General features: G+C 40.0%; 1 protein-coding gene across 3 annotated transcripts in view; it reads right to left on the bottom strand.

The window, feature by feature from the left end:
• LOC122563144 (TBC1 domain family member 30-like) overlaps window positions 1-24,370 on the bottom strand; it is an 82,948-nt gene that overhangs the window by 35,512 nt on the left and 23,066 nt on the right. For 2 of the 3 annotated variants that reach the window (XM_087973542.1, XM_087973543.1), the window contains 2 exons: window positions 23,501-23,626; window positions 16,352-16,537 (listed from right to left, as the gene is read on the bottom strand). In XM_087973542.1, the coding sequence (XP_087829668.1) occupies window positions 16,352-16,537; window positions 23,501-23,626 (312 nt within the window). The remainder of the gene's footprint in view (window positions 1-16,351; window positions 16,538-23,500; window positions 23,627-24,370) is intronic. The other variant, XM_087973544.1, reaches the window with a different exon arrangement.

The following is a 24,370-nucleotide window of genomic DNA, read 5'->3' as shown; positions in this document are numbered from 1 at the left end:
AAAGAAGTGAAGATGCTGGAAGTCTCAAACAAAAACAAGAAGGGTTCTGCAGAAGGGTTACTGGATCTGAAATTTGAAAGAGTCTCAGAGGTGGGAATACTCGAGGCATCGAAGCAATAGTTTAGATGAGCACTTGAAACACTGTACATACAAGGCTACAAGCCTAAGTGCCAGAAAATGGAATTAGAGTAGATAGGTGATTAATTACCATGGTGAGCTGAAGAGGTTCTTCTAGGCTGTTATACTTTTTGATTCAATGATATCTCCTGTTTCAAATTGTCATGCCCTTAACTCATTGAAGGCATTTTCAGTCTACAAAGGATCCTGTTGAGTTCAGCTAACATCAGGAATCAAATCAGGTTATTACTCACTGAGAATTGTCTATTTCATTAGTGGAGAAAGTGAGGACTGCAGATGCTGGAGATCAGAGCTGAAAATGTGTTGCTGGAAAAGCGCAGCAGGTCAGGCAGCATCCAAGGAACAGGAGAATCGACGTTTCGGGCATAAGCCTGAAGAAGGGCTTATGCCCGAAACGTTGATTCTCCTGTTCCTTGGATGCTGCCTGACCTGCTGCGCTTTTCCAGCAACACATTTTCAGCTATTTCATTACTGCCATTGTACAGGGAGTGGGGAGGAAACTAAAATTGTTTGTGCAGTAATCTTGCAGTGTTGGGGTGCAGAATCCTATGTGAGCATAGCACCCGGTAGACACTTCATGTCCATTTTCACAGTCTTTTCATTCTGCGACTGTATCCTCTGTTGGAGGACTTAAGAGGCAGTGGCTAACATAAGAAGTAACAGTGGGGGTCGACCCCTCGTGCCTGCTCCACCATTCAATAAGATCATGGATGAATCTCTAGATGATGTCCACTTTCCTGCCCTAACCCTACATTCCTTGATTCCCAAAACTTTATTTAGACTTCAGTCTTAGATAGTCTTTCGAGGCTAACAATTGTAAAGATATGTCACATTCCAACTGAAGAAAATACTGACTTATCATTGGGGAAGAATTTTCTATCAATAAACCAGCAGCGGAATTTGATCGTCAAATTAAAATACGGTTGACATGTTCCACTCACAGAAACAGATCATCACTTTGAGCTACCCTTGTCCAAATGAAAATTTCATCAGCGGAAAAATTTGGGATCAGTTTATTAGCCTACTTTTCAGTCACTTTGTTTATCTCAGTTTTCAATCCAGTGATGGTGAGGCCCAGGAACAAGCAAAGAAAATGGCAGAAAAGGAATGAGAAACACAGAATACTGGCCAAAACTAAAAAAACCCCTGCTCTCTACTAAGGTTCGAAATCTTTCTCTGCCCTACAAAGAATTTAAATAGAAATAGATCTGAAAAACATGCAACTGGTTGATGAAGAAATGCTTGAATACTGCCGATGAAGTAGGCAATTTGCAAATCTCTGCTAAAGCAAAAACGCAGAAAGATATATTTTGCAAATAAGTAACTGCAAATGATTTCTCTGTTTCTGCCAGTGAATTTACTGAGGCCAATTTTCGTTTTGCTATATCCAGCTAAAATGGAGTAGCAGGTTGAACCAAAATTGCAGGAAAAAGATTAATTGCTGACTTACCACTGGAAGTTCAACTAGAAACAGGCACAAGACTCATTAATTTGAGCAAATTAAGATTAAATTTAGATTGCCAGGACTCCAGAATTGTTTTCAACTCTGTCCACTCTGATACCAACAGTCCATCATCCACCTGCAAGCTCTATTATAATTCAGAAGGAATCTGTTTTTTGTAAAAGGATCATCACTTTCACGAAGAGTCTGGACAATGTGGATAGGGAGAAAGTGTTCCCACTAGGAAAAGCGTTGAGAACCATAGGACAGTGATTTATAGTGTAAGAACCAAAAGGCAGTTTGAGAAATGTTTTTATGCAGTGGGTTGTTGGGGCCTGCAATGCATGGCCTGAGATTGTGACATGGGTAGTTGTGTTTTCAAAGGGAAATTTGATAATTAAATCCAGAGGCAAAACAAGTGCAAGGCTCTGAGGAGTGGGTCTGACTGAGTTGCTCAGGCAGAGAGCTAGCATGGCATGACAAACTGAAGGGTCCTCCTCCTTTGATATAGCCATTATATAATTGTTTGTCTTAGTTAATTGAGCAAATATTTTGCCACTTGTGGTGATTTTGTTTTATTTATCCTTACAAAGTGGCTTTCAATAACACATTCTTTGGGGACAGATCCCTCTGGAAATTCAACTCTGGCAGTATACCATGAGACAACGAGCAGGAGGAAGTAGCAGGTAACATTCAGCTACAGGAGAAATGAAGCATTCCCACTGGGCTATGTAGTAACCAGACATCATAACTGCAATTCTCAGAATAGCAGTGCATAAGGTGGGTGTAATTCTCTTGGGCTACTGTCATTGCATTATATTGACATCTGCATCTAGATGCACAACCCACATGCCACAGGCAACACTGAATACTCTGCTCCAGTCAAGGTCATTGCAGCTCTCATGTTTGCCTTGAGCTCCTTTGAAGCTGTCAGAGGAGATATTAGTCAGTCTCCAGTGGCTCACATGTTTACACAGTGAACACTGTTCACTGGGAAGAAGGAGCAGGAGGAGAGCAGTTTTTGGCTCACACAGGTTGCAGGCTTTCCATCCAGTTTCCTCACAAATTCCTTCAGACAACCCAATGCTTTAAAAAATCACAAGATCTTCCACCTTATTCAAATGTGTCCACTGGTTGATCATTAGAATTGCATCTTGTGGGCCTTCTCCTGGCTTTCTGACCATTGCTACAATAGTTACACAATGGTCCTCCAACTCTTTGTCCTTGCTCAACAAATGAGGGTGTTTGTGTGTGCGCGCGTGTGCGCGTACACGTGCAATACAGGCCACCCACCAAGACTATACCACTGGATGTGTTTCTGTTGATGACGCACAGAGTCACTACTGCAAACAACCTTAACATTGCTGAGGAAGTTGACATCAATGACCTTATTTGTTGAGGAAGTAAAAAGGCTCCTGAACTTACCGCCAGCCAGAATTCTTCAGCAGCTCACTGAACAGTGCTTCTGTAAAGCAGTTTCCTTTCCCCTGCACTAACAGTCATGTCCAACATCTCCTCCTGACATTTAAAGGGCAACATGTTTTATTAATTCATTCATAGGAGTGCCAGAAAGGCATGAACCTATGGCCCATTGCTCATAATGAATTAATGTTCAGACCTTTCAGAGGAGAGTTAAGAGTCAACCACATTGTCATGGGTATGCAGCCAGAATGAGTGAGGGCAGCAGATTTCTTTTCCCAGATGAATTTTAATATCCAGTCTCATGATTACTATTATTAACGCTAGACTGTTATTGCAAATTTATCCAACAATAGCCACTTGGCAGTAGAGAACTTGAGTACTGGTGAAGAGAGAAGCATGTTACCATATCTTCTGTCTTGCACTCATCAGAACAAACACAAACATGTCAAATTTCACAAAATACTACAGGAGGAAAATGGTTGCTCCTAAAGCTCCCATGCAAATTAAAAACGGCATGAGGCTTGAATATATTTCCTCAGTTTGCATAGAACAAATTCACCCATACATTGGATAAAAGCAAATTACTGCGGATGCTGGAATCTGAAGCCAAAAGAGAAAATGCTGGAAAATCTCAGCAGGTCTGGCAGAATCTGTAAGGAGAGAAAAGAGCTGACTTTTCAAGTTTAATCGACCCTTTGTCAAAGCTTTGTCAGAGCTTTGACAAAGGGTCAGTTAGACTAGAATTGTCAGCTCTTTTCTCTCCTTATAGATTCTGCCAGACCTGCTGAGATTTTCCAGCATTTTCTCTTTTGGCTTCAGATTCCAGCATCCGCAGTAATTTGCTTTTATCCAATGTATGGGTGAATTTGTTCTATGCAAACTGAGGAAATATATTCAAGCCTCATGCCGTTTTTAATTTGCATGGGAGCTTTAGGAGCAACCATTTTCCTCCTGTAGTATTTTGTGAAATTTGACATGTTTGTGTTTGTTCTGATGAGTGCAAGACAGAAGATATGGTAACATGCTTCTCTCTTCACCAGTACAACATTTTCTCTTTTGGTTTCACCCATACATTGTTGTGAGCAGTTTTATGCTCCTACTATCCAACAGTGGTGCAAGTCATATCTTCCACCAAATGGACGCTGCTCTAGCCCAGACTGAGCAACTTGTATGGGTTTCAGCGGTGGTGCAATGCCAGGTACACAGGCAGGAAATTCCAATGACTTGCTGACAGAGGTCCTGACTGATGCCTATACAATTATGAGGGACATAGATAGAATCATTAGGAACAAAATCTTCCCTTAATAGAGAGAGTCAATTACCAAGGGGCATAGACTTAAGGCAAGGTTAGAATGAATTTAAGGGCAATTTTTGTTCATTCAGAGGGCACTCTGGAACTCAGTGCCTGCAAGGGTGGTAGAGGTCAGAACCATCACCACACGGAACAAGTACTTGGATGAACATTTGAAATGCCACAGCATACAAAGCTATGGGCCATGTGTAGGAAATAGAATTACAGGAGATATGTACTTAATGAATGCTGGACTCAGGAAGAGCTGAAGGGATGACAGGCAGCACTCAACCATCCCATTCTCGCAAAAGATACACTCGCAACCAATTTAAGATGATCAGTTAAAGTCTATTTCACAAATGACTTTCCTAAAAGCTGTAACAAAAAAGTAAAATAAATGTGATTATTCAAAGTTAGGTCTATTCCATTTTAAATTTTATTTTCTATTGCTACAAAAGTCATATACATGTTTTGCATTTCATTTGCAAATGTGTATTCTTCCAGAGATACTAGGACATTTAGATATCAGGGAAAGTCAGGGTGTAGTGGTAATGTCCTGCACTAATAATCCAGAACTTCACGCTAACATTCTGGGGATAATGGTTTGAATGGCAGCTGGTGAAATTTACATTTCATGAAATTTTAGATAAAGGAGCTAGCTTAATGGTAACCACGTTAATTTAAACAAAACCCATCCAGTTTATTAATGTCATTTAGGGACGGACATTTGCCATCTTTACCTGGTCTGGCCTAAATATGACTCCAGACACACAGCAATGTGGTTGATTTTTGACTGGCTCCCGAGCAATTCGAGTTAGGCAATAAATGATGGTCTAGCTAGTGATACCCATATCTCAAGTATGAATAAAAAAAAGTGGCCAATTATTTGGGCTAGAAACGCTGAAGTTTAAAACTCGTGGCTTCCCTTAAAAGACTCTTCAGGTACAAATAGTTGTCGATTCCTGGCTTGCATGGTCTAGGGCAATAAGAGCATTGGAGCAACACCATATGCAAGCTCTCCTCCAAGTCACATACCATGCTGACTTTGAACTCTATCACTGTCCAAGAAAGGGTACTGTGAGCATTATTAGAACTAAAGGCTGACAAGTCCCACTGCTCTGTTGGAAGGAGTGGCTGCTGAAATAACAGTTGCATTGTTTATAATTTTCCAGTTCCTTCGATTTTGGAAAGGTCCCATAAGACTTGAAAACCTAAAATGTGACTCCCAGATTTGTGAAAAGGTGGAGTCAGAAATAGTAAACTACAGAGTCAAAAAGTGTGCTGTTGGAAAAGTCAACCGGTCATTCCCGATGAAGAGCTTATGCTCGAAACGTTGACTCTCCTGCTCCTCAGATGCTGCCTGACCAGCTGTGCTTTTCAAGCACATCACTTTTTGACTCTGATCTCCTACATCTGTAGTCCTCAGTTTCTGCTAGTAGTACACTACAGGCCAATTAACTTAACATATATCATCATTAAAATGCTGGGATCTTTTACCAAGGCAGATATAATGGGACCACCTAGAAAATCTCAATATAATTGGACAGAGTCCACAAATGAAGCCATGTTTGACTAAAGTATCAATCTTTTGAAGAAGTAACAAGCAGTTTGGATAAAGATAACCCTGTGATGTGCCATACTTAGACTTCCAAAAGACACAAGTTGCCACATCAAAAAATATTGTGCAAACCAAGAGCTTAGGGTATACAGGGTATCATAATACATGGATAGGGGAAGGTTAGTTAATAGGGAATGGATTGTAGGCATAATTGGGTTGGGTGGATCTGACGAGTGGGGGTGTCACAGGGATCAGGGACACGGTCTCAAGTATTTATAATCTGGACAAAGGAACTGAATGTATGGTTGCTAAATCTGCATACTAATGCAAGTGATAATGCAAGTTGATGGATTTGAAGGAGTTTACAAAGGAACACAGATGGGTTAAATAAGTGGGCAAAAATTGCAGATGGAGTATGACGTAGGAATATGTGAACTATTTTACTTTGGCAGGGAGAAAGAAAATGAAGACAGATTGCAGAACTCTGACGAAACGAGGAAGGTGAATGACCTTGTACGTGAATAAAATATAGTAGTCTGGTACAAGTAAAATGTTGTTATTTGTTGCAAAAGCAATGGAATATGAAAGTAGAGATATTTTACTACAGGGCATTGGTGAGATCACACCTGAAGTGTGAGATACTGTTATGGTCTCCTATTTAAGAAAATATATAAATTCATTGGAAGTAGTTCAGAATAGGTTCACTCAACTGATTCCTGGCACAGAAGTAGTGGGGCTATCTCATGAAGATAACTGAACAGGCCAGGCTGAGTCCACTGGAGTTAAGAAGAAAAATGACAATCATATTGAAACATAAGATTCTGAAAGGACTTGATAAGGGCAAGTGCTGAAAAAATATATTCCTTTGTGGGACAGATAGGGAACTCTGGACCATTGTTTAAAAATTAGGGATCTTCTATTAACAGAGTTGAGGACCAGAGACAAGGTCATGTTAAGGCTAAGTAAGGGAGTCAGAGCTTAAGAAAGGTAGATGGGAATTTGGACTTAATACCAAACATCAGATCAGCCATGATCTTATTGAATGATAGAGCAGACTTGAGGGGCCAAATGGTCTACTCCTGCTCCTCATTTGTCCCTACATCATCACTGCTTCAATATCTTGGATCTTCTTTCCTAACAGCACTATGCAAGTACCTACGTCACATAGATTGCAATGGTTCAAGGAGGCAGCTCACAACCACTTTCTCAAAGGTAGGTAGGGTGGGCAGCAAATGTTGGCCTTGCCTGTGTCACCCACACCCCATGATTCAAACATGAGTAATCCACTGCTTCCTCTGTTTCAGTTCCCTGCACCATTTGCAAATGACGAAGAGTTGATTCTCCCTCAAGTTCACACTATTATTTGTGGGTGAATAACAGCAAATTAAATTTCTATACTTCTCTTACATTTCTCTTCCTCTATTGTGTGCATTTTCAGGACATAAGCCTGCACCATATCATTCTGCAGAACAGTACAATGTATTAAGGTACCACATGATCATAGCATCCCACTTTCACATTTATTCAATGCATAAAGATCATTAGTCAAGGTCAGTTGACGTCAGTAACTATCTGAAGTACAATGGACTCTTCAAGTGAGATGTATGGATGTAAAAATACAGAAACATCAGGCACAAATCACTGAATCACTCCAGTGCAGAAACAGGCCATTAGGCCCAACAAGTCCACATCAACCCTCCAAAGAGCAATCCACCTAGACCCATTCCCTTAACCTATTGGTCTACATTTACCCCTGACTAATGCATAATCCCTGGACACTATGGGCAATTTAGCATGGCCAATTCACTTTACCTGCACATCTTTGTATTGCAGCAGGAAACCACAGCACCCAGAGGAAACTCCATGCAGACACGGGGAGAATGTGCAAACTCCACAAACAGTCACTCAAGGCTGGAATGAACAAAGGTCCCTGGCATTGTGGGGCAGCAGTGCTAACCACTGGACCACCGTGCCACCCATAAACACATTCAGTGGTTCCCTGAAACATGGAATGGATTTGTGCCACCACTGAAATCCAAAGGTGTAAAGTGTTCTAGTGGGACCAGTGTGACAGACAGTCTCATTACATCATAATAACCAGGAGGACACTAATAATGCAAAATAACCTCCAGCACATTAAGTGCTGTGAATGATCCTACAGTAAATGATTCAAGAACAGTACCACGTTTCAGAAAATGGTCATTGTCTCACTCTGAATCATTTTAAATTGATACACTCTGCCCTCTTTCAAACATCAAATGACTCAAAAGTAATGCAGATTTAGCAATAACCCTCGATGTTGCCAAAATCAGATCAGCCACGATCTTATTAAATAACAGAGCAGGCTCGAGGGGCCAAATGGTCTACTCCTGCTCCTGATTTCTCCCTATACATCGTAGCTTAGAAATCTGGGATCTCCCTTCCTAACAGTACTACACATGTACCTACACATAGACAGCAATGATTCAAGAAGGCAGCTCACCATGACCTTCTCAAAGGTAGGTAGGGATGGACAGCAAATACTGGCCTTGACCATGTCACCTACATCCCATGTTTCAAACAAGAATAATCCCACTGTTTCTTCTTTTCCAGTTCCCTGCACCATTTGCAAGAAAGATGAAAATGATTATATACTTTGATTATCGACCCAGACATAAGCTTCATGGTGACCATTAAATAAGCTTATATTTGTTTGTTGGCTTCACCATTGAAATGAAAAACTTAATTCACAGCAGGTTAGCCAGCAGTTGAAAGAGAAAATCAGGCTACATTTAGGGTGAGACCTTCAGTCTGAATGAGCCAATTTTGAAGTAAGATCACACTTAATGCATTTAGCCATCGTTCTCTTTAGGAAGCTGATGGACAGGCAATTTCAGTATTTTCTGTCTTCATTTCAAATTTCAAACGCTCAGGGATTTTCTTAACTCTGCTCAAAATCCAGGTTAAATCGAAAATCCAATGTTTCTGAGAATTATTTGCCAGAAGAGTTGCTTTACTCAAAGAAAAATAATCTATTTTAGGAAAGAGATGAGTAAGATAAAACTAAAACCCTAGTAATAGAAGCATTCAAATTGCTTACACATACCATGGGCGTAGCATCATTATTACAGGAACTCAGAGAGGAAAATGTTCAAAGAATTTCTTGGCACAATACAAAACCAACATCCCTCATAAATGCCATAGCCCCAGGCTTGTGCAGATAAGAACCTTGGTCAACAAATACGGTAAGGGACAAGTATCAATCTGAGAGAACAGGTTTACAAAACTGCAAGGAGTTTTACGAATGAAAAGTATTACCAAGGCTATTGAAAACAGCAAAGGAATATAAAGGCGGTAACAAGAGTTAGAAAAAGAGAATATGATAAAAATTTGTCAAAAATTTCAAAGATTACACTGTAAGATTTTACAAATTTTTTTTATTCATTCACAGGATGAGGATATCACTGGCTAAGCAGCATTTATTGCCCAGAGGGCAGGTAGGAGTCAATCACATTGCTGTGGGTCTGGAGTCACATGTAGGCCAGACCAGATAAGGATGGCAATTCCCTTCCCTGAAGAAAATTAGTGAAGCAGGTGGGTTTTTTTCAACAATCAATTGATGGTCATTGTTAGACTCATAATTCCAGCTTTTTTTTTTGGTGAATTCAAATTCTACCATCTGCTGTGGCAGGATTCAAACCTGGGTCCCCAGAACATGACCTGGCTCTCTGGATTAACAGTCCAGCAATAACACCACTAGGCCATCACCTCCTCTTAAGTGGAGTTAAGTCAATAAAATGGTAAAAGATAATGTTGGGCTCATTTCAGATAACAATGTAAGTAAATGGCAGACCAATTAAACTAGTCAAGAATAAAATGCTTTTTAAAATTATTTATGGGATGTGGGTCTCTCTGCCCAGTCAATGTCATTTATTGCCCATCCCCAATTGTCTAGAGAGCGGTTAAGAGCAAACCACATTTTCTGGTATCTAGAATTATATGTCGGCCATACGAGATAAAGATGATAGACTTTCTTCCCTAAAAAACTTTACTGAAGTAGATAGAATTTTGCAACACTTGATAAGTGGTTCCATGGATGCCATTAGGCTGCCTTTTCATTTGGTATTTTTTTCAGATTCAGATTTCACCAGTGCCCACAGTTGAATTCAATCCCATGTCCCCAGAACATCTGTCTAAGGATCGAGATTACCATCCCAGTGGTATTACCACGATGCCATTCAAAGTTACTGAATTTATAGTAATGCTTTATTTAAAAAAATGAAGAAAATCATGGATTTTAAGATCAATAAATTTTCAGGACCAGATGGTTTCCATACAAAGTGAGAAATTGTGGCGAGATAAAACAGTTTTCTAAAGATCTCTAGATTCTGAGATTATGTCATTGGATTAAAAGAAAATTTTAAAATGTTTTAAGAAGAGGGAGCAAGAAGTCAATTGACTACAAATCTGTTAATTTAACATCACCTCTTGGGATGTTACCACAATAGGTCATCAAGGGGAGAGGGACTGAGCAGTTGGACTAATATGGAGTTACGCAGAGAGGTCACATTTATTTGGGAAGCTAAGTGACGGTTGGATAATCTAGTTTGTGATTTTGATGTGATCACCAGCATAGTTGACAGTAAAGTATCTTTCGATACTGCCATTAGGCTTTAGGTAATGTTCCACTCGTGATTATGAGAAAAAAAGGTGAGTCCACATACTGTCAAACACGACAAGTAATGTTCAAATTGAAATGTCAGATCTTCTTCATATATATCTATGACTTGAATAAACAGTTAGATGCACACATCCAAGTTTGTAAATGATACAAACTGCAGTTATGAATATTTCTGTAGTTATATTAGCTAAGATGTAACAATACCCAAGAAGCTCAAAAACTCAACACCATCTGGCACCAAAAACCCTTCGTTACCAGTACTTCCAGCAGCTTAAACCCCCACCACAGCTGCATAATGACCAAAATGTGTACAATCTATCAAATGGGCTGCAGCAACTGGTAAGGCTCCTATAACAGCATCTGTGGCCTCTACCAGCCAGGGCTAGGACGGCAATTATATGGAATCATCACCTGCTACAAATTCCCCTCCAAATGACACTACTCTGAATTGGAACTATAGCACTGCTATTTCACTGTTGCTGGGTCAAAATCACAGAACTCCTGAACAACACTTGTTTATGTACCTGCACCACAAAGGGTTCAGTGGTTCAAGGTGGCCTCTTAGTAGCTTTTATTCCTGAGCGATTATGCATAGGGCAATAAATATTAGACTTGGCAGTAATGTTCATATGGCATGAAATTATTTTTTTAAAAATGAAGTTCAATATACAGTACAGAATTCTTCACTTTGGATCCAAGACCAAGAAATTGGGACTTTTTTTCTAAATATGGGGAGATTAGGTAGCGAAGTGAAATGATTTGCATGACGGTGTACATAAATCATTAGAAGCTAGAGTACAGGTAATCAGACAATCAGGACCACACAATGATACAACGCAGAAAATGTCCAAGCATCCTGTCATAACTGTTTCAGGTTTCTGAAAGCATCATCCAATTAGTTCAACTCCACTGTTTTTCCCTGTGGACCTGCTATTTCTTCGCCTTCAAGTATCTGTATTTTTCCATTTCCTTGTGACAATTATGACAAAATCTGTTTTAAGCACACTTACACATCATGCATTTTAGCTCATAAAAACTCACTGAAGAAAACAAGTTCTCCAGTCTTGCCTCTGGAACATTTGCCACTTATTTTAAATCTGTGCCCTCTGGTTATTGACTGTTCTGCCACCAGAAATAGTTTCTGCTTATTTGCACTATTAAAAGCTTACATGGTTTTGAATTTTCTGCTTTAAGGAGAAAAACCAACATTTCTCTTGTCTCTTCTCATAACTAAACACTTTCTTTTCTGGGCCCATTTTCGTCAATACCGTGTGCATCCTTTCACAGCCCTTGAAAGCCATTCTAGAATGTGATGCCCAGAAATAACCAAATATCCTAGCTGAGGAGAAACAGGTTCTGGAATAATTTCCTATCTTTTGTGCTCTATGCCTCTATTAAGAAAGCCAAAGATCCAATATCTGACTTTAGCTATTTCCTTGTTGTGTCCTGACACCTTTAAGGATTTGTGTACATACAGCTCAAAGTTTCTCAGTTCTTAGACCCTTTTTAAATTCTACCTTTCGGTTTACATTGCTTTTCCTATTCTTTGACTAAAACGTGTCACCATTTTCGTGTTATCTGAAAACTCTGAAATTCTGCCCTATATATCCAAGTTCAGGCCACTAATGTATATCAGAAAGCTGTGTGGCATGTTGGCCTTAGTTCAACTGTTCAGAATACAATGGAGACAATGTTTGCTCTACTGTACACAACTTTCATCAAACCCCAACTGGAGAATGCAATCAACTTTCGGTACTCTACCACAAGAATGCTATCCTGAATCGTGAGTGGGTACAGCACAGATTCATCAGAATGGTGCTGCTCAGTAAGTAATGGGAGCACACTGCTAAACCTTGGCTTATATGTCCTTGACCTTAGAAAATGACGGGCTGCTCTGACCAAGGCATTTCAAATGGTAAAGGGATTCAATAAGGAGACAAAGAGACAAGAGGCTCGATAGAAGTGATGCAGAGAATTGACTTCCCTCAGTGTGGATGTTCAGAATGAGAAGACTGAAATTCAAAATCAGCATGAGGGCATTCAAGGGTATTAGTAGAAAACATCTATTTCACATAACACAATCTGGAACTCAGACAGAAAAAAGGCTGAAATGTGAGGTCAATTTGAAGTTTCAGGACTTACTCGATATATTTTTGTCAAATGAAAGCAATAAGGAATGGCTCACAGGTGACCAAAGAGAATCAATGCACAAATCAGCCATGGCTTCATGGAATGGTAAAACATGCTCAAAGGGATGAACAGCCCATGTTACCACAAAACTGACCAGAATAATTTTCTTTTCCAAATTTACTTTTAGCAAAACAGTCACAACCATAGCCAAATATGGCTTTGACAGTTTATATGATTTAAAGTCAATGTCTTAATAAATGAGAGCAGAGCTGCAGTCTGGTACGTTGCAGGGGTCTGCTTTGGGACTGGTTTACAGATAGAACTGCAATGCAGGGAATCAGTTCAGTTCGTGAACACGTCATTGGCAATTTCTCAGTCTGACTGACGATCAAAGTCCTTAGCTATGCAGTTCAGTGGTGATTTGAATAAACAACTTTGTCAGTCGAATTCCACAAGATGCTGCATCCTCATTGAGAAAAATACTGGCAAAAATATATATAAATATTAAAAGGGTAAAAATCCACACTTCTCACTTCATGTGATCTAGAGCACAACTCTATATTGGAATGGTGTGAATCAAGGGGTCCTCCACCACCCCAAAGTTATTGCAATGGAGTGGCTTATAAAGTGAATAAAAATCAGGCAATTAGGAGCCAGAGGTCCCAGGATCTGAGGACTACATTAAAAGCATGGAGTCTGGGGTGAGCTGTAAAATTGGGACTCAAGAAGGTGTGAAGTTGGAGGAGTCAGTGGCTAGGAGAATGAAGAGAGGTTGGAGTGGCAAACGAATACAATTGAGCACTCTTAAATGTATTTTCCTGTTAATTAATATGCCTGCTCACCCTGGCTCCACATTCAGAACTGGTTTTACTGAGTCAAATCAACATTTTGGAGAGAGGGAGGGGTTGGACTGCTAAAACAGGAATTAAAGATCTTATCTGTGTTACCTTTAAGAAAGTTAAAAGCAGCAGAACTACCGGACACAGCACCAAGTGTTCTCAATAAGGCAACAATGCATGTAACACTGGGTTGAACAATTCGAGTAGTTCATTGCCTGAAGACAAAAACAAATTCAAATTCGGCCAATCAATTTAAATTATACGCCGATAAAAATACCAAATACCAATAAAGTTTGAATTGAGTATATTGACAATCTTAAAAGGCAATGACATAACCCAGTGCTCTGGGATATAAGACTGGGGGAAAATTGAACAGTTGAGAGGAGAACTGCCAATCCTAGCATACCAGACTGCTTGAAAAACCATCTCTCTTAAAAGTACCTTTTCGATCAGTAACCTGTGATACAGAAATTCCTAACAAGGGGAAAAGAAGACACAAAGATCCGAAGACAAGAACCTACAGCTGCCTGGTTTTGAGATAAGAAGTGTTGTTTTGTAAATCTTAATTGGGAGTTTTATCGGACCAGTATTATAGAAGCAAAGGAGAAGATAGGTTAGAGAAAGAAATTGTAAATAGTGGTTAGTTAATTATTCTCTGTTATACTTTAAGATATAAAGTTGTTAATTTTAATTTAAGTAGTCCTCACTCGAATTTTTACAGATTATTGCATGGGATAAATCTTTTCTGTGTTGCTGGTTTTAAATTAAGCAGGAAGGTTTATCCCATGCTGTAACATTTGCAATTGAAATGCCTATGTAAATGTGGTGATAAGAAGATATTCCTTGTCTTCCCAATATGGCACCTGTTGTACTTCCAGACTGAAAAGTCTACCACTTCTTGTCACTTTGGGGCCTTCAGGGATCTGTTAACATCTGATAAACAAACAGTTATCAGCCTGTATATCTGTGAACTGTGGACTTTTACAAAACTAAAATGGTATTCCTTATGAGCAGTTGATGATACTGAACAATGTATCATGTTATCCCATCTAGTCCCTGTTCAGTTCGCTCAAGATAAATCAGTAATTCACATTGAAGCATTTCTTTGCCACACTTTGTTTTCTCCCATCTTCATTTCCAAAGGTTGGGCAATGGGCTATCGGTTTTGTCCATGCTTATGAGCAAAGTATTGCTGTGGTTTGTTATTAACGTCTGAAGGAGGCTGACTAGGAAATTCCCATGGTCTTCCTGCCTGCCACTTGGAAAGAATTATTCTTCTAAATTATTTACTTACTCCCTAATTAACTTGTTCCAAGACATCATTACGCACCACTGGAGCAGGTGGGACTTGAACTTGGGCTCTGAGAAAAGGTCACCGGACCCGAAATATTAACTCCGATTTCTCTCCACAGATGCTACTAGACCCACTGAGCTTTTTCAGCAATTTCTGTCTTTGTTTTCTTGAACTTGGGCTGCCTGGTTCAGAGGTATGGGCGCTACCACTGCACCACAGGAGCCCCCTCTTTGGAAGGAATTACAGGCTGACCACAATGACGCTGGTCACATTACAAATATTAATACAGCAAGCTGTTAAGTGGTGATTGGGGTTAGTTGATTAATTAATTGACTATATAGAGATATAAAGGGCTAACTGATGGGACTGATGTGTGAAGGTTCCAGAAGTTAATAAACTCTGTCCACAAAGAAAGATTTCTTGGTTTCTGTCTCATTGACTGGCATAGGTCTGACTTGACAGCTAAAGCAATTCCATACATGGGATCTTGTGGTGCAGTGATAGCCTACCTATCAGAACGTCCATATTGAATTATCGTGTAAACTAAATTTAAAAGGTTGAGAATGCTACATGTACGTAACCTTTGATCCCACTACTCTTCAGTACTTGCATCCTTTAAAGTCCTCTTTGATCAAGTTTAGATCATCTATCCTTACTTTTATTTGTTCTTGGGCCCCGAATTATGATGCAGTTCCATGTCACTTAGACAGATCTATCTATTAGGAAAGAACTACCACGTTTATGATCCAGGACGAGTGAAGCAGCACATATACAGACCATCTTCCCTCTCTAATGACATTGTGGGTTTACCTACACTTTTGGATTGGAGTCTTTCAAGAAGGCAGTTCACTAACTTCTCAAGCGCAACCAAGGACTGGCCAAGGTAATGACACACAAATCTCATGACTGAATTAAAAGAAATTGCCTTCGACAGCACCTTCCAAACCTATGACCACTACCATCTAGAAGGCCAAGGGCAGCAGATTTTTGGGAAGACCACACCTACCAGTTCCCCTCCAAGTCACTCACCATCCTGACTCGGAAATATGTTGCCATGCCTTCCGTATCACTGGGTCAAAGCTCCAGAACATCATCCAAACAGCACTGTGGGAATATCTATTCAAACAGCACTGTGGGAATATCTGTTCCAAACAGCACTGTGGGAATAGACTACCCTCCTCCTTCTAGCTGGTCAAGTTATGGATTTGCTTTGTCCTGGATGGTGCTGAGTTTCATGAATGTTGATGTCACTCAACTACATATTTATATGGGTAAAATATGAACATCTGCATAACACTTTGTTTGGTATTCACGCCTATGAAACACTTTTGGGATGTTCTGTTACTTTAAAGGCACTGTATAAATTTAAGTTGTTGCTCATCAAGGAGATGTACAGATTAGTAAGATGATGATTATGGTGCTTAGCTTGCAGCATGAGGGGTATTCCCATCTCTCAAGTATAAGACGCAGGCTAATACCAAATAACCACAAGCTGGGGAGAGGAAATGAGCTACAAATGGAAAAAAGCTAACAAAAATGTGATTTTTTTTCCTAAATATATAAGCCATTTCAACCTACCTTCAACGCATTGCCCTCATCTCTTTCCATCACCTTCAGAATGACTGCTGCTGGTATTATGAAACCTTGACAGTAGCCAACACTTTTATTCCAGTTAGCATAGGCGAGTAAAAGTCGTTTCAGTGCACTGTGGAACTGTTCCACATCAGTGCCACTGTAATGGTTCAAGCTGGACTGACGCAGGTCCTGGAATCAAGAAATCCATGGAAGACAAAATTAGTTTTTCTCTTTGAGCTCTGACAAACCAATGCGGTTATCTCTTATCATGTTGTTCATTATAGTTTCCTCTGCCTCAATTTAGACAGTGCCACAGATTTTAGAGATAGTCTCCCATCTTCTCCCAATTCTGCTCTACATTCTCCTGCAACTCTCCAAACTTTACACATACAAAGGTAAATTCTCTAGGCCTCTTACTCATACATTTCTATTCAGCCTCAGCCTGAATGTGTGAGATTAATGATGTTATGAGAGTAACCTCTTCTTTCAGAGGGTAGTGAATCTATGAAATTCTATACTGCAGATGGTGGTCAAGGCATCCCATTAGTGTATTCAAGGCTGAGATAAGCAGATTTTTAATCAGTAATGGAATCAAAGATTATGGGTAAAAGGCAAGAAAGTGGAGTTGAAGATGATCAAATCAGTCATGATCTCATTAAATGGCAGAGTAGACTTGATGTGCTGAATGGCCTACTTCTAATCCTACATCTTTTGGTCTTATTGATTAGTTACAACATTGGAAGCGGCCATTAAGTCCATTAAATCTGTACTAGCGCACTGCATGAGCAACTCAGCTCAGCCCACTCCTCACTGAAACCATGAAAATGCTTTATCTTCAGGTAATCATCCGATTTCCTTTTGACAGTCACGTTTGAATACATCACAACCGCACTCCTTCTTGCTGCATTAAGGATGTTTCTCCTCACACTGCTTCTCCTTCCTTCACCAATCATTTTACATTATGCAGACTATAAACCATAATATGAAAATGAAAGCAATATAATGTGCTGAGGAAGAGGTGTGATCTGAAGAGCAGAAAATACACACAGACCTACAATGTTCATCTGTTTCCTCTAATTTCAGATGCTTATGATTCCACTACTCACATTTCTTCGGCTAATGCTTCATTTTTTTGTAACATCTGCTCTTTATTTCCATTTGCTGTACAGTGTGCTTTCCACCTCGGAAATGAAGCTAGTCCAAATTGTGGGAAATAATCTTTGTCAGTGGTTGGGGGGTAAGCAGGAGGAGGGGGTAAGATATCTTTACAGGGAGTTTTGGTGGGGGGGGGGGGGGGGGGGGGGGGATATGCTAACCAGATGAGAGTGATTATTTTAATTTGGGTTGTGATTGTAAAACATGTTCCTTTAATTGCACCACTAGGAGCATCAGAGCCACTCAGCATGGACTGCAACTTCCCCAGGGCTTGGCAGTTACCATAGCGACCATGTAGAAACATCTGCCTTTTTATGAATCCAGGCCACAGAGATACAGCAATCTTTTGATGTATTATCTTGTTATGAGACCTGTCTGAGCTAAGAGAAATGGTGCACTTCATTGAATTATGGAAGGGAATCCTTTGTCCCATCTTGTTTGTGTCAGTTGTTTGATCTCGTTCCGCAGCCTCGCTTTCCTTCCATAATACTCTAAATTTTTTTTAAAAAATCACAAAATCATCACTTGCACTGGAAAGTTATAATGATTATCAACAATCACAGGTACTCCAGAGTGAAATGAAAGGCTAATATATTCAAACACAAATGAAGCAAAACACAATTGCCTCCAGGCTGACTCCAAAATCCTCAACAACATGCAATTTATCAAAGGCAGCTTTATTTATCTGAATTCTGGTCACACAGTGCTGAAGGCTATAAAGGAAAATAAATATGCATGTACTGATGTTTCACAATCCTCTCTTGATATCAGAGTGCGAAACTGCTGATAACAAGTATTTTGGTGTGAAAGCAAAATAGCACCAATGCTGGGAATCTGTAAGCTAAATGGAAAAAGCTGGAATACTCGGCAGGTTAGGCACTGTGTACACAGGAAGATATCAAGATAATTTTTCAGGCTGGTGACCTTTCAGTTCTGACGAGTTGTAACATTAACATAGTTTCTCCCTTTCTGCACACGATGCTTGACCTGCTGAGTACTTGCAGCATTTTCTATTTATCTTTTAATGATAAGGTTCCTTGTAGTGGCATTGTGTGTTTCTTCGATAAGGTTATGTATGCCACAGCCCACTGCTTTCTCACTGAGGGTTCACATACTATTGAAAATCTCACCCAGCGTCACATCAATTTTAAATTCTGAACAGAAATAAAGAGTCTGAGACACTCAGGTAAATGCCAACAAAATATAAATTTATAATTACAAAGTTAGCATTAGAGGGATCTAAAAATCTAAAATAAATATAATTCAATCGTACAAAAATCCCTGAATGTGACTTACAGGGAGGTAAACATTGTATTTCTGTATAGGTGAATATCCATCTTGCAAACATTCATTAAGACTCCTTGCACAGCATTTTCCAAACATGTCACCACTTCCATCTAGAAGGCCAAGGGCATGAGAACACCATCACATGCAAGTTCCCCACCATCCTGACTTGGTAATATATTGCCATACCTTCAGTGTCACTAAACCAAAATCCTGGAGTGCCCACCCCATGTGGAGGAGTCAGCAAGTCACCACCACCTTCTCAAGGGCAACGAGGGATAGGCAATAAATACTGGGTCATCTAGCAGTGCCCACATGCTATGAATTAATAAATCAGAGTTCCACCAACATTGTTTACTATGAAAGGAGTTAACAATATGGTAATGCCCACCTAACCTATTTGTTCACTGTTAATTGAGCGATAGATCAGGGATAGGCCAGGACACTGCATAATCCTCTGCTCTTCTTGGAGATGGAATCTTTGACTTCCAACTGGACAGACAAATGGGACCTCAGTTTGACATCTCATTGAAAAGTCAGCTTTTCGATCAACTTGTAACACTGAGAATATTCACTGAAATTAATGTATCCAGGTCCTTCCTAAAAGCATGACTGGTACTTTCAAAACCCCAAAAGCTACAAAATAAAACCCCAAAAAGAATAAGCCAGCAAAAGTTGTAAAATGTCTCCAATCCTTCATAATGATGGGAAGTACAGTTGTCAAACAACATCACAATTTCTGTTATCACAATCTACTTTGCTACATTTGATGCTGGTGCTGAGTTGAGCATTGTTGAGGCGAAGAATATCCAAACCCTGTGAACACTTGCTAAGGAGATTTAGTCTGTCAAGCGCTAAGTATTCTCATCCTCTTCCATCAGGAACAGTGTATGGTTCTGGCTGCCATACTACAGGCACGAGAGATGATCTAATTTTTTAAAAATGTCTTGGTCTAGAAATGTAAAGTCATGCTTAGCAGCAAAGGATAAACAGACTCTTCTTTTGAAGAGGAATGGATCTAAGAAAAATTTTTACAATTGTCAAAGGTAAGTTTTTGATAAACACTTGAGGGGAAAAATTTAGAGGCCATCCACACAAAAGTCCCCTGCCAAATAGGGAATTCATAAGAAATTTCTTTGCACAGAGTCTGGTGAAAATGTGGAACCCAATACCACAGGAATGGCTGTGGTCATTAGAATCGATGATAGACAAGAAGACGGCAGAGGTTAAGTGTTCAAATTGTCTCTTTCTGTGCTGTATATTCCTTACAATTCTGTGCCAGTTCTCCAACTTGTCCATCGTTATCTAGTCAATGGGGCAGATAATCTGCTTTCAGATGTTTGTCCTTAATATTTTGTAACTTGCAGACACATTTGGCACTATAAGGTGCAGATGATCATGTGCAGGTGATCACCATCATCATCAGCAGCAACAAAGTTATACAGAACAATCTGTAACCTCAAAGCATGGAGAATGACACTGATTCAATGGGGTGGGTAAAAACTCCAGACAAAGCTAGACAGAAGCACCATCGTCCAGGAAAGTATAACATAGCTGCGTGCTAAATACCAGAACCCAAACAATATAAACAGAGCTAAGTGATTCTACAACAAACACATCAGCTAAATCTCATTATTACTCTCTGATCCAGTTGAGAATGGTGGTGGTCAATTAAGCAACAAGTATGAGCAGGAAGCTCCCTGAAACTATCCTTAACTATGGTGTTGCCCAGTAGGTACATGTAAAACACAGGGCAACTGGCTTCATCAAAAGTGCCAAGAGGAACTATTCAGTCCCTTCCTGAGGTCCTATCACAATAGATACCAATAACCAGCCATTCTAGCTCATGCCTCATGAAGTGCAGGCACTGGATACAATGAACGCTATGGGCTGAGGTGTAAAGTATGGTTGTATTGAGATGACCCGAGCACCAGAGTTTGTTACTTTCTTAACCAAGCCATTCCAGTATAACTGTGGCACTGGCATATAACCAGCTACATGAACAATTACGCATGTATGCAACAAAAAAGTCTAATACAGACAACTACTGTCCCATCAGACTATAAGACCATAAGGTATAGGAGCAGAAGTAGGTCATTTGGCCCATCGAGACTCCATCATTCAATGAAGTCATGGCTGATCTGATAATCCTCAACTCCACTTTTCTGTTTTATCCCCCACAATCCTTGATTCCCTTCATGATTAGAAATCTGTATATTTTTGGCAAATCCCCAGGCAAGATGTTGGAAGGAGTCATTGTTCCATCAAGGGACAGCTATGCATCAATAATTTGTTCACCAATTCTCAGTTCAGTTCCAATCAGAATCACAGGCTGCCAATCCCAGATCCCAGCTATGATCTAGATATAACCCAAGCAGATTCTCAAGAAAACCAAATGCCAGACAAAAGATGAGAAGTGAGAACACTTCAGTTCAAGGCAACATTTGCGAGAGTATGTCTCTAAAGGTAAAAGTGAGTTCAAGGCTATCAGGGATCAAGTAAAAATATTTGACAACATCCCCTGGAGTCATTTGACATAGGAAGACAGATATGTAGAAAGACGCCAAATATTTAAAACCCAGTACATTTTCATCCCAGATCAGATGCTTGATAGACTGGCCACATCAACACCAAGGTTACAAGGTCACACCAGTAGGTCAATACCTTCCAAGTGATTCCTTGATGCTGATTGACATCAGAAGTAACGGGGCTTTTGCTGGATGCACTCAGCCACAAAAAACCCTCAAGAACCTTGACATCATCCAAGACAGAACAGTCCATTTCACAAAATCAGCAAAACTAGCAGCAAAAAGAAAACCCTTCGGCCAGTCATGCCTGGTTATTGAAGGAACAATCAATTCAGATCCATAAACCTCATTTCCTCATCTTCAAGCACTTGTGCAACTTCCTTTTAAAATTATTCATAAAATCAGCTTTACCAACTTTACAAACTTGATAGATATCACTGTCAGCAAATGAAATAGCCATTCTCTCCCTCAGTCTTGCCTCAATAGCAACTCTTAAGCCACCTATGAAGTTCAGATATACAAAACAATCTGATTTGGTCACATAAGACCCTCCTGGAGACATACAAGCACCTTCTAAGCCAGTGACCTCTATCACTTAGAGAAAGATTGTTCAATAGTTTGAATAGGGAGGGGGGCACATTTCAACTTTCCTTTTTCTCGGGAACTAGCGAGCAAATTTTAGAAAGGTAATATCTACCACAAGACTTAACATGAATTTCAGAAAAAAAATTATTCCAAAGCAATAAAGTATTTTGAATGAGTAATTAATCAAAATTATTATTAAAAAGTGCCAAGCAGCACCTTTGTTTTTCCCTTTTGGCTCAGAAGCAGCACTAGAGACAGAAAAAGACACAGCACCCTAGTACTGATCAGCAGGTAAGGGGTGAGGACCAGGGAGTATTTCAACCACACTCACCTTGGTCCATTTCTAATGGGGCACACTCTGAGATGGCCCTGACAGGATTCATGTAAAAATTTCAGTGGGAAGTGGGTTTCCTTCAGTCGATGATTTCCTTCTCTCCCAGCATGCTTTGTGGATGTGGTTTTGTGGGAATGGGCGGTTTATGACCACTCACTCAACAGCCACCCAAGTAATTCATTCACCCATGACCCTTGTTAATCAGTCATTTACTCACTCACTCACCCAACCCCCAAAGTCACTCACCATGTCTCCCTTCCCCTCCGCCACCAATTGCTCATTCAAGTCTGCAAGGTTTGCTGATTAATACTGTTGAGGATAGTTTTGAAGGGAAGCAACATATAATTCCTCTGTGTAGCCTAATACTGTAGCCATCCTGGTGGTCTGTGTTACTGCTGTAATCACCCTGTTTGCTGCTCTGTCCCTGCTCTCACTGGTGGGATCAACTCCGCTAAATCTCATTTCCCTCCTGCCGAAGCCAGTGACTTTCAGAAAGCCTCCCAGTCACAGTGGTGCTGGCTCACCACCTCAAGGTCCTCAAGAGGAGTTAGTTCACTAATCACAAAGAAAACTAAAGAACTGATGTTGGAAATCAGAAATGAGAATGGAAATTGCTGGAAAAACTCAGCAGTGTTTCTGGAGAGAAAGCAGAGTTAACGTTTTGGGTCCAGTGACCCTTCTTCAGAACTGTTCCAAAGAAGCATCACTGTACTTGAAACATTAATTCTGTTTCTCTACTCAGATGCTGCCAGACCTGTTGAGTTTTTCCAGCAATTTCTGTTTTTCTTTGGTACATTATTTAATGCAGCTATTCAGCTCCTTGTGTCTGTTCACATCAATGGGTAACGCCAAACACAAAGTTTGTTTTGTGTTTCTTTTGTGGGGAAATAGCTGGGGAAGAGGACTTTGTTGGAAATAATCTACCCATCAAATCAGCAGCAGTGAGGTGAGGAAGAGGGTGGACTTAAACATTTCTGAAATGTTGCTCCTGTCAAAAATGACTCTTTATTTAGTGACTGAAAGTTTTATTTTTTAATCTTGACTTTTATTTGACTATATACTCATGCTGTAGCACGCTGTGGTGCAGCACAGCAGTAGATCTAGCCACTTCATTGTCAATTTTCTTCTTGTGACAACTTAATGTTACAATAGAGGTTAAATAGGTCTACCTTTAATTTCTGGTCTCATGTTAATTTACATTCAACTCCAATTATCTTCACACTAATGACTAGGAATTATGGCAAAGTTCAGTTACTGATTGCTTACCTTGTCTATCTGGATTCCTAATGCATCCTCATTTGGGTTTCTTTGCTCATTAAGGAAAAAATGCTTGATTTTTTCCCAGTCAATGGAGATACTTTGAAGGTGATGGTCTGCCAACGTTATCCAAACCTACAAGAGGGCATTTAATAAACAGAGTTTTAACAAGCTTACAACGTCACAACAAAGGGCTCATGCGGCACAAGTCTCTATCTCGGAGTAGGAGGCCCAGGTTCAAGTCCCATCTGCACCAGACATGTGTATTAACATCCCTAAACAGACTGATTAGAGAATAACTATAAAGTCACTATAAGCCATTGATATTAAACCAACAACACTGAACAATCTGTTTTCTAATAAGTATTCCAGGCAGCATAAGAAACATCAATCAGGTAGAATCCACACAGGAACTAGGTGGTGAGGCTTTCAAACTGGACATAAACAGGAAGCAAAGCATAGAATTGTTACATGGTTCAGCTGTACCTTCTCAGAAAACTTCACATTTTGTCGTGAATGATTTATTTTCTTCATAGAAGACTGATTGGGCAGGCAGTAACCTGCTCACGCTATTTCATCTGGTTGAGAATGGAGCTGGAAAAAACAACAGTGCTATTCTCTAACTGCAGTCTAGGATAGTCATGCAAAACAATTCATAGGCTGAATTTAATGGCCACAGTGCAGTTCACTTCACTGCTGATGGCATCACCTGCACAATTTTCTTCAGGAGGCCAAACAAGATTAAAACGCAATTCAGCAACTCCCAAGGTTTTGAAGATAAGGATCCCACTGCCAGTCAATCAGAGAACTGGCACTTTTCAGCTCAAGTACAACTGCAACTTGGGATGAACTCTCAGGGATAGTACCAACTCTTTTGCT

Source organism: Chiloscyllium plagiosum, unplaced genomic scaffold (genome assembly GCF_037043375.1).
Source record: "Chiloscyllium plagiosum isolate Xiang-an unplaced genomic scaffold, Cpla_swu_hap1 HiC_scaffold_26, whole genome shotgun sequence".
In the NCBI taxonomy this organism is placed as follows: domain Eukaryota; kingdom Metazoa; phylum Chordata; class Chondrichthyes; order Orectolobiformes; family Hemiscylliidae; genus Chiloscyllium; species Chiloscyllium plagiosum.
This window is presented reverse-complemented; position numbering and strand designations above follow the sequence as displayed.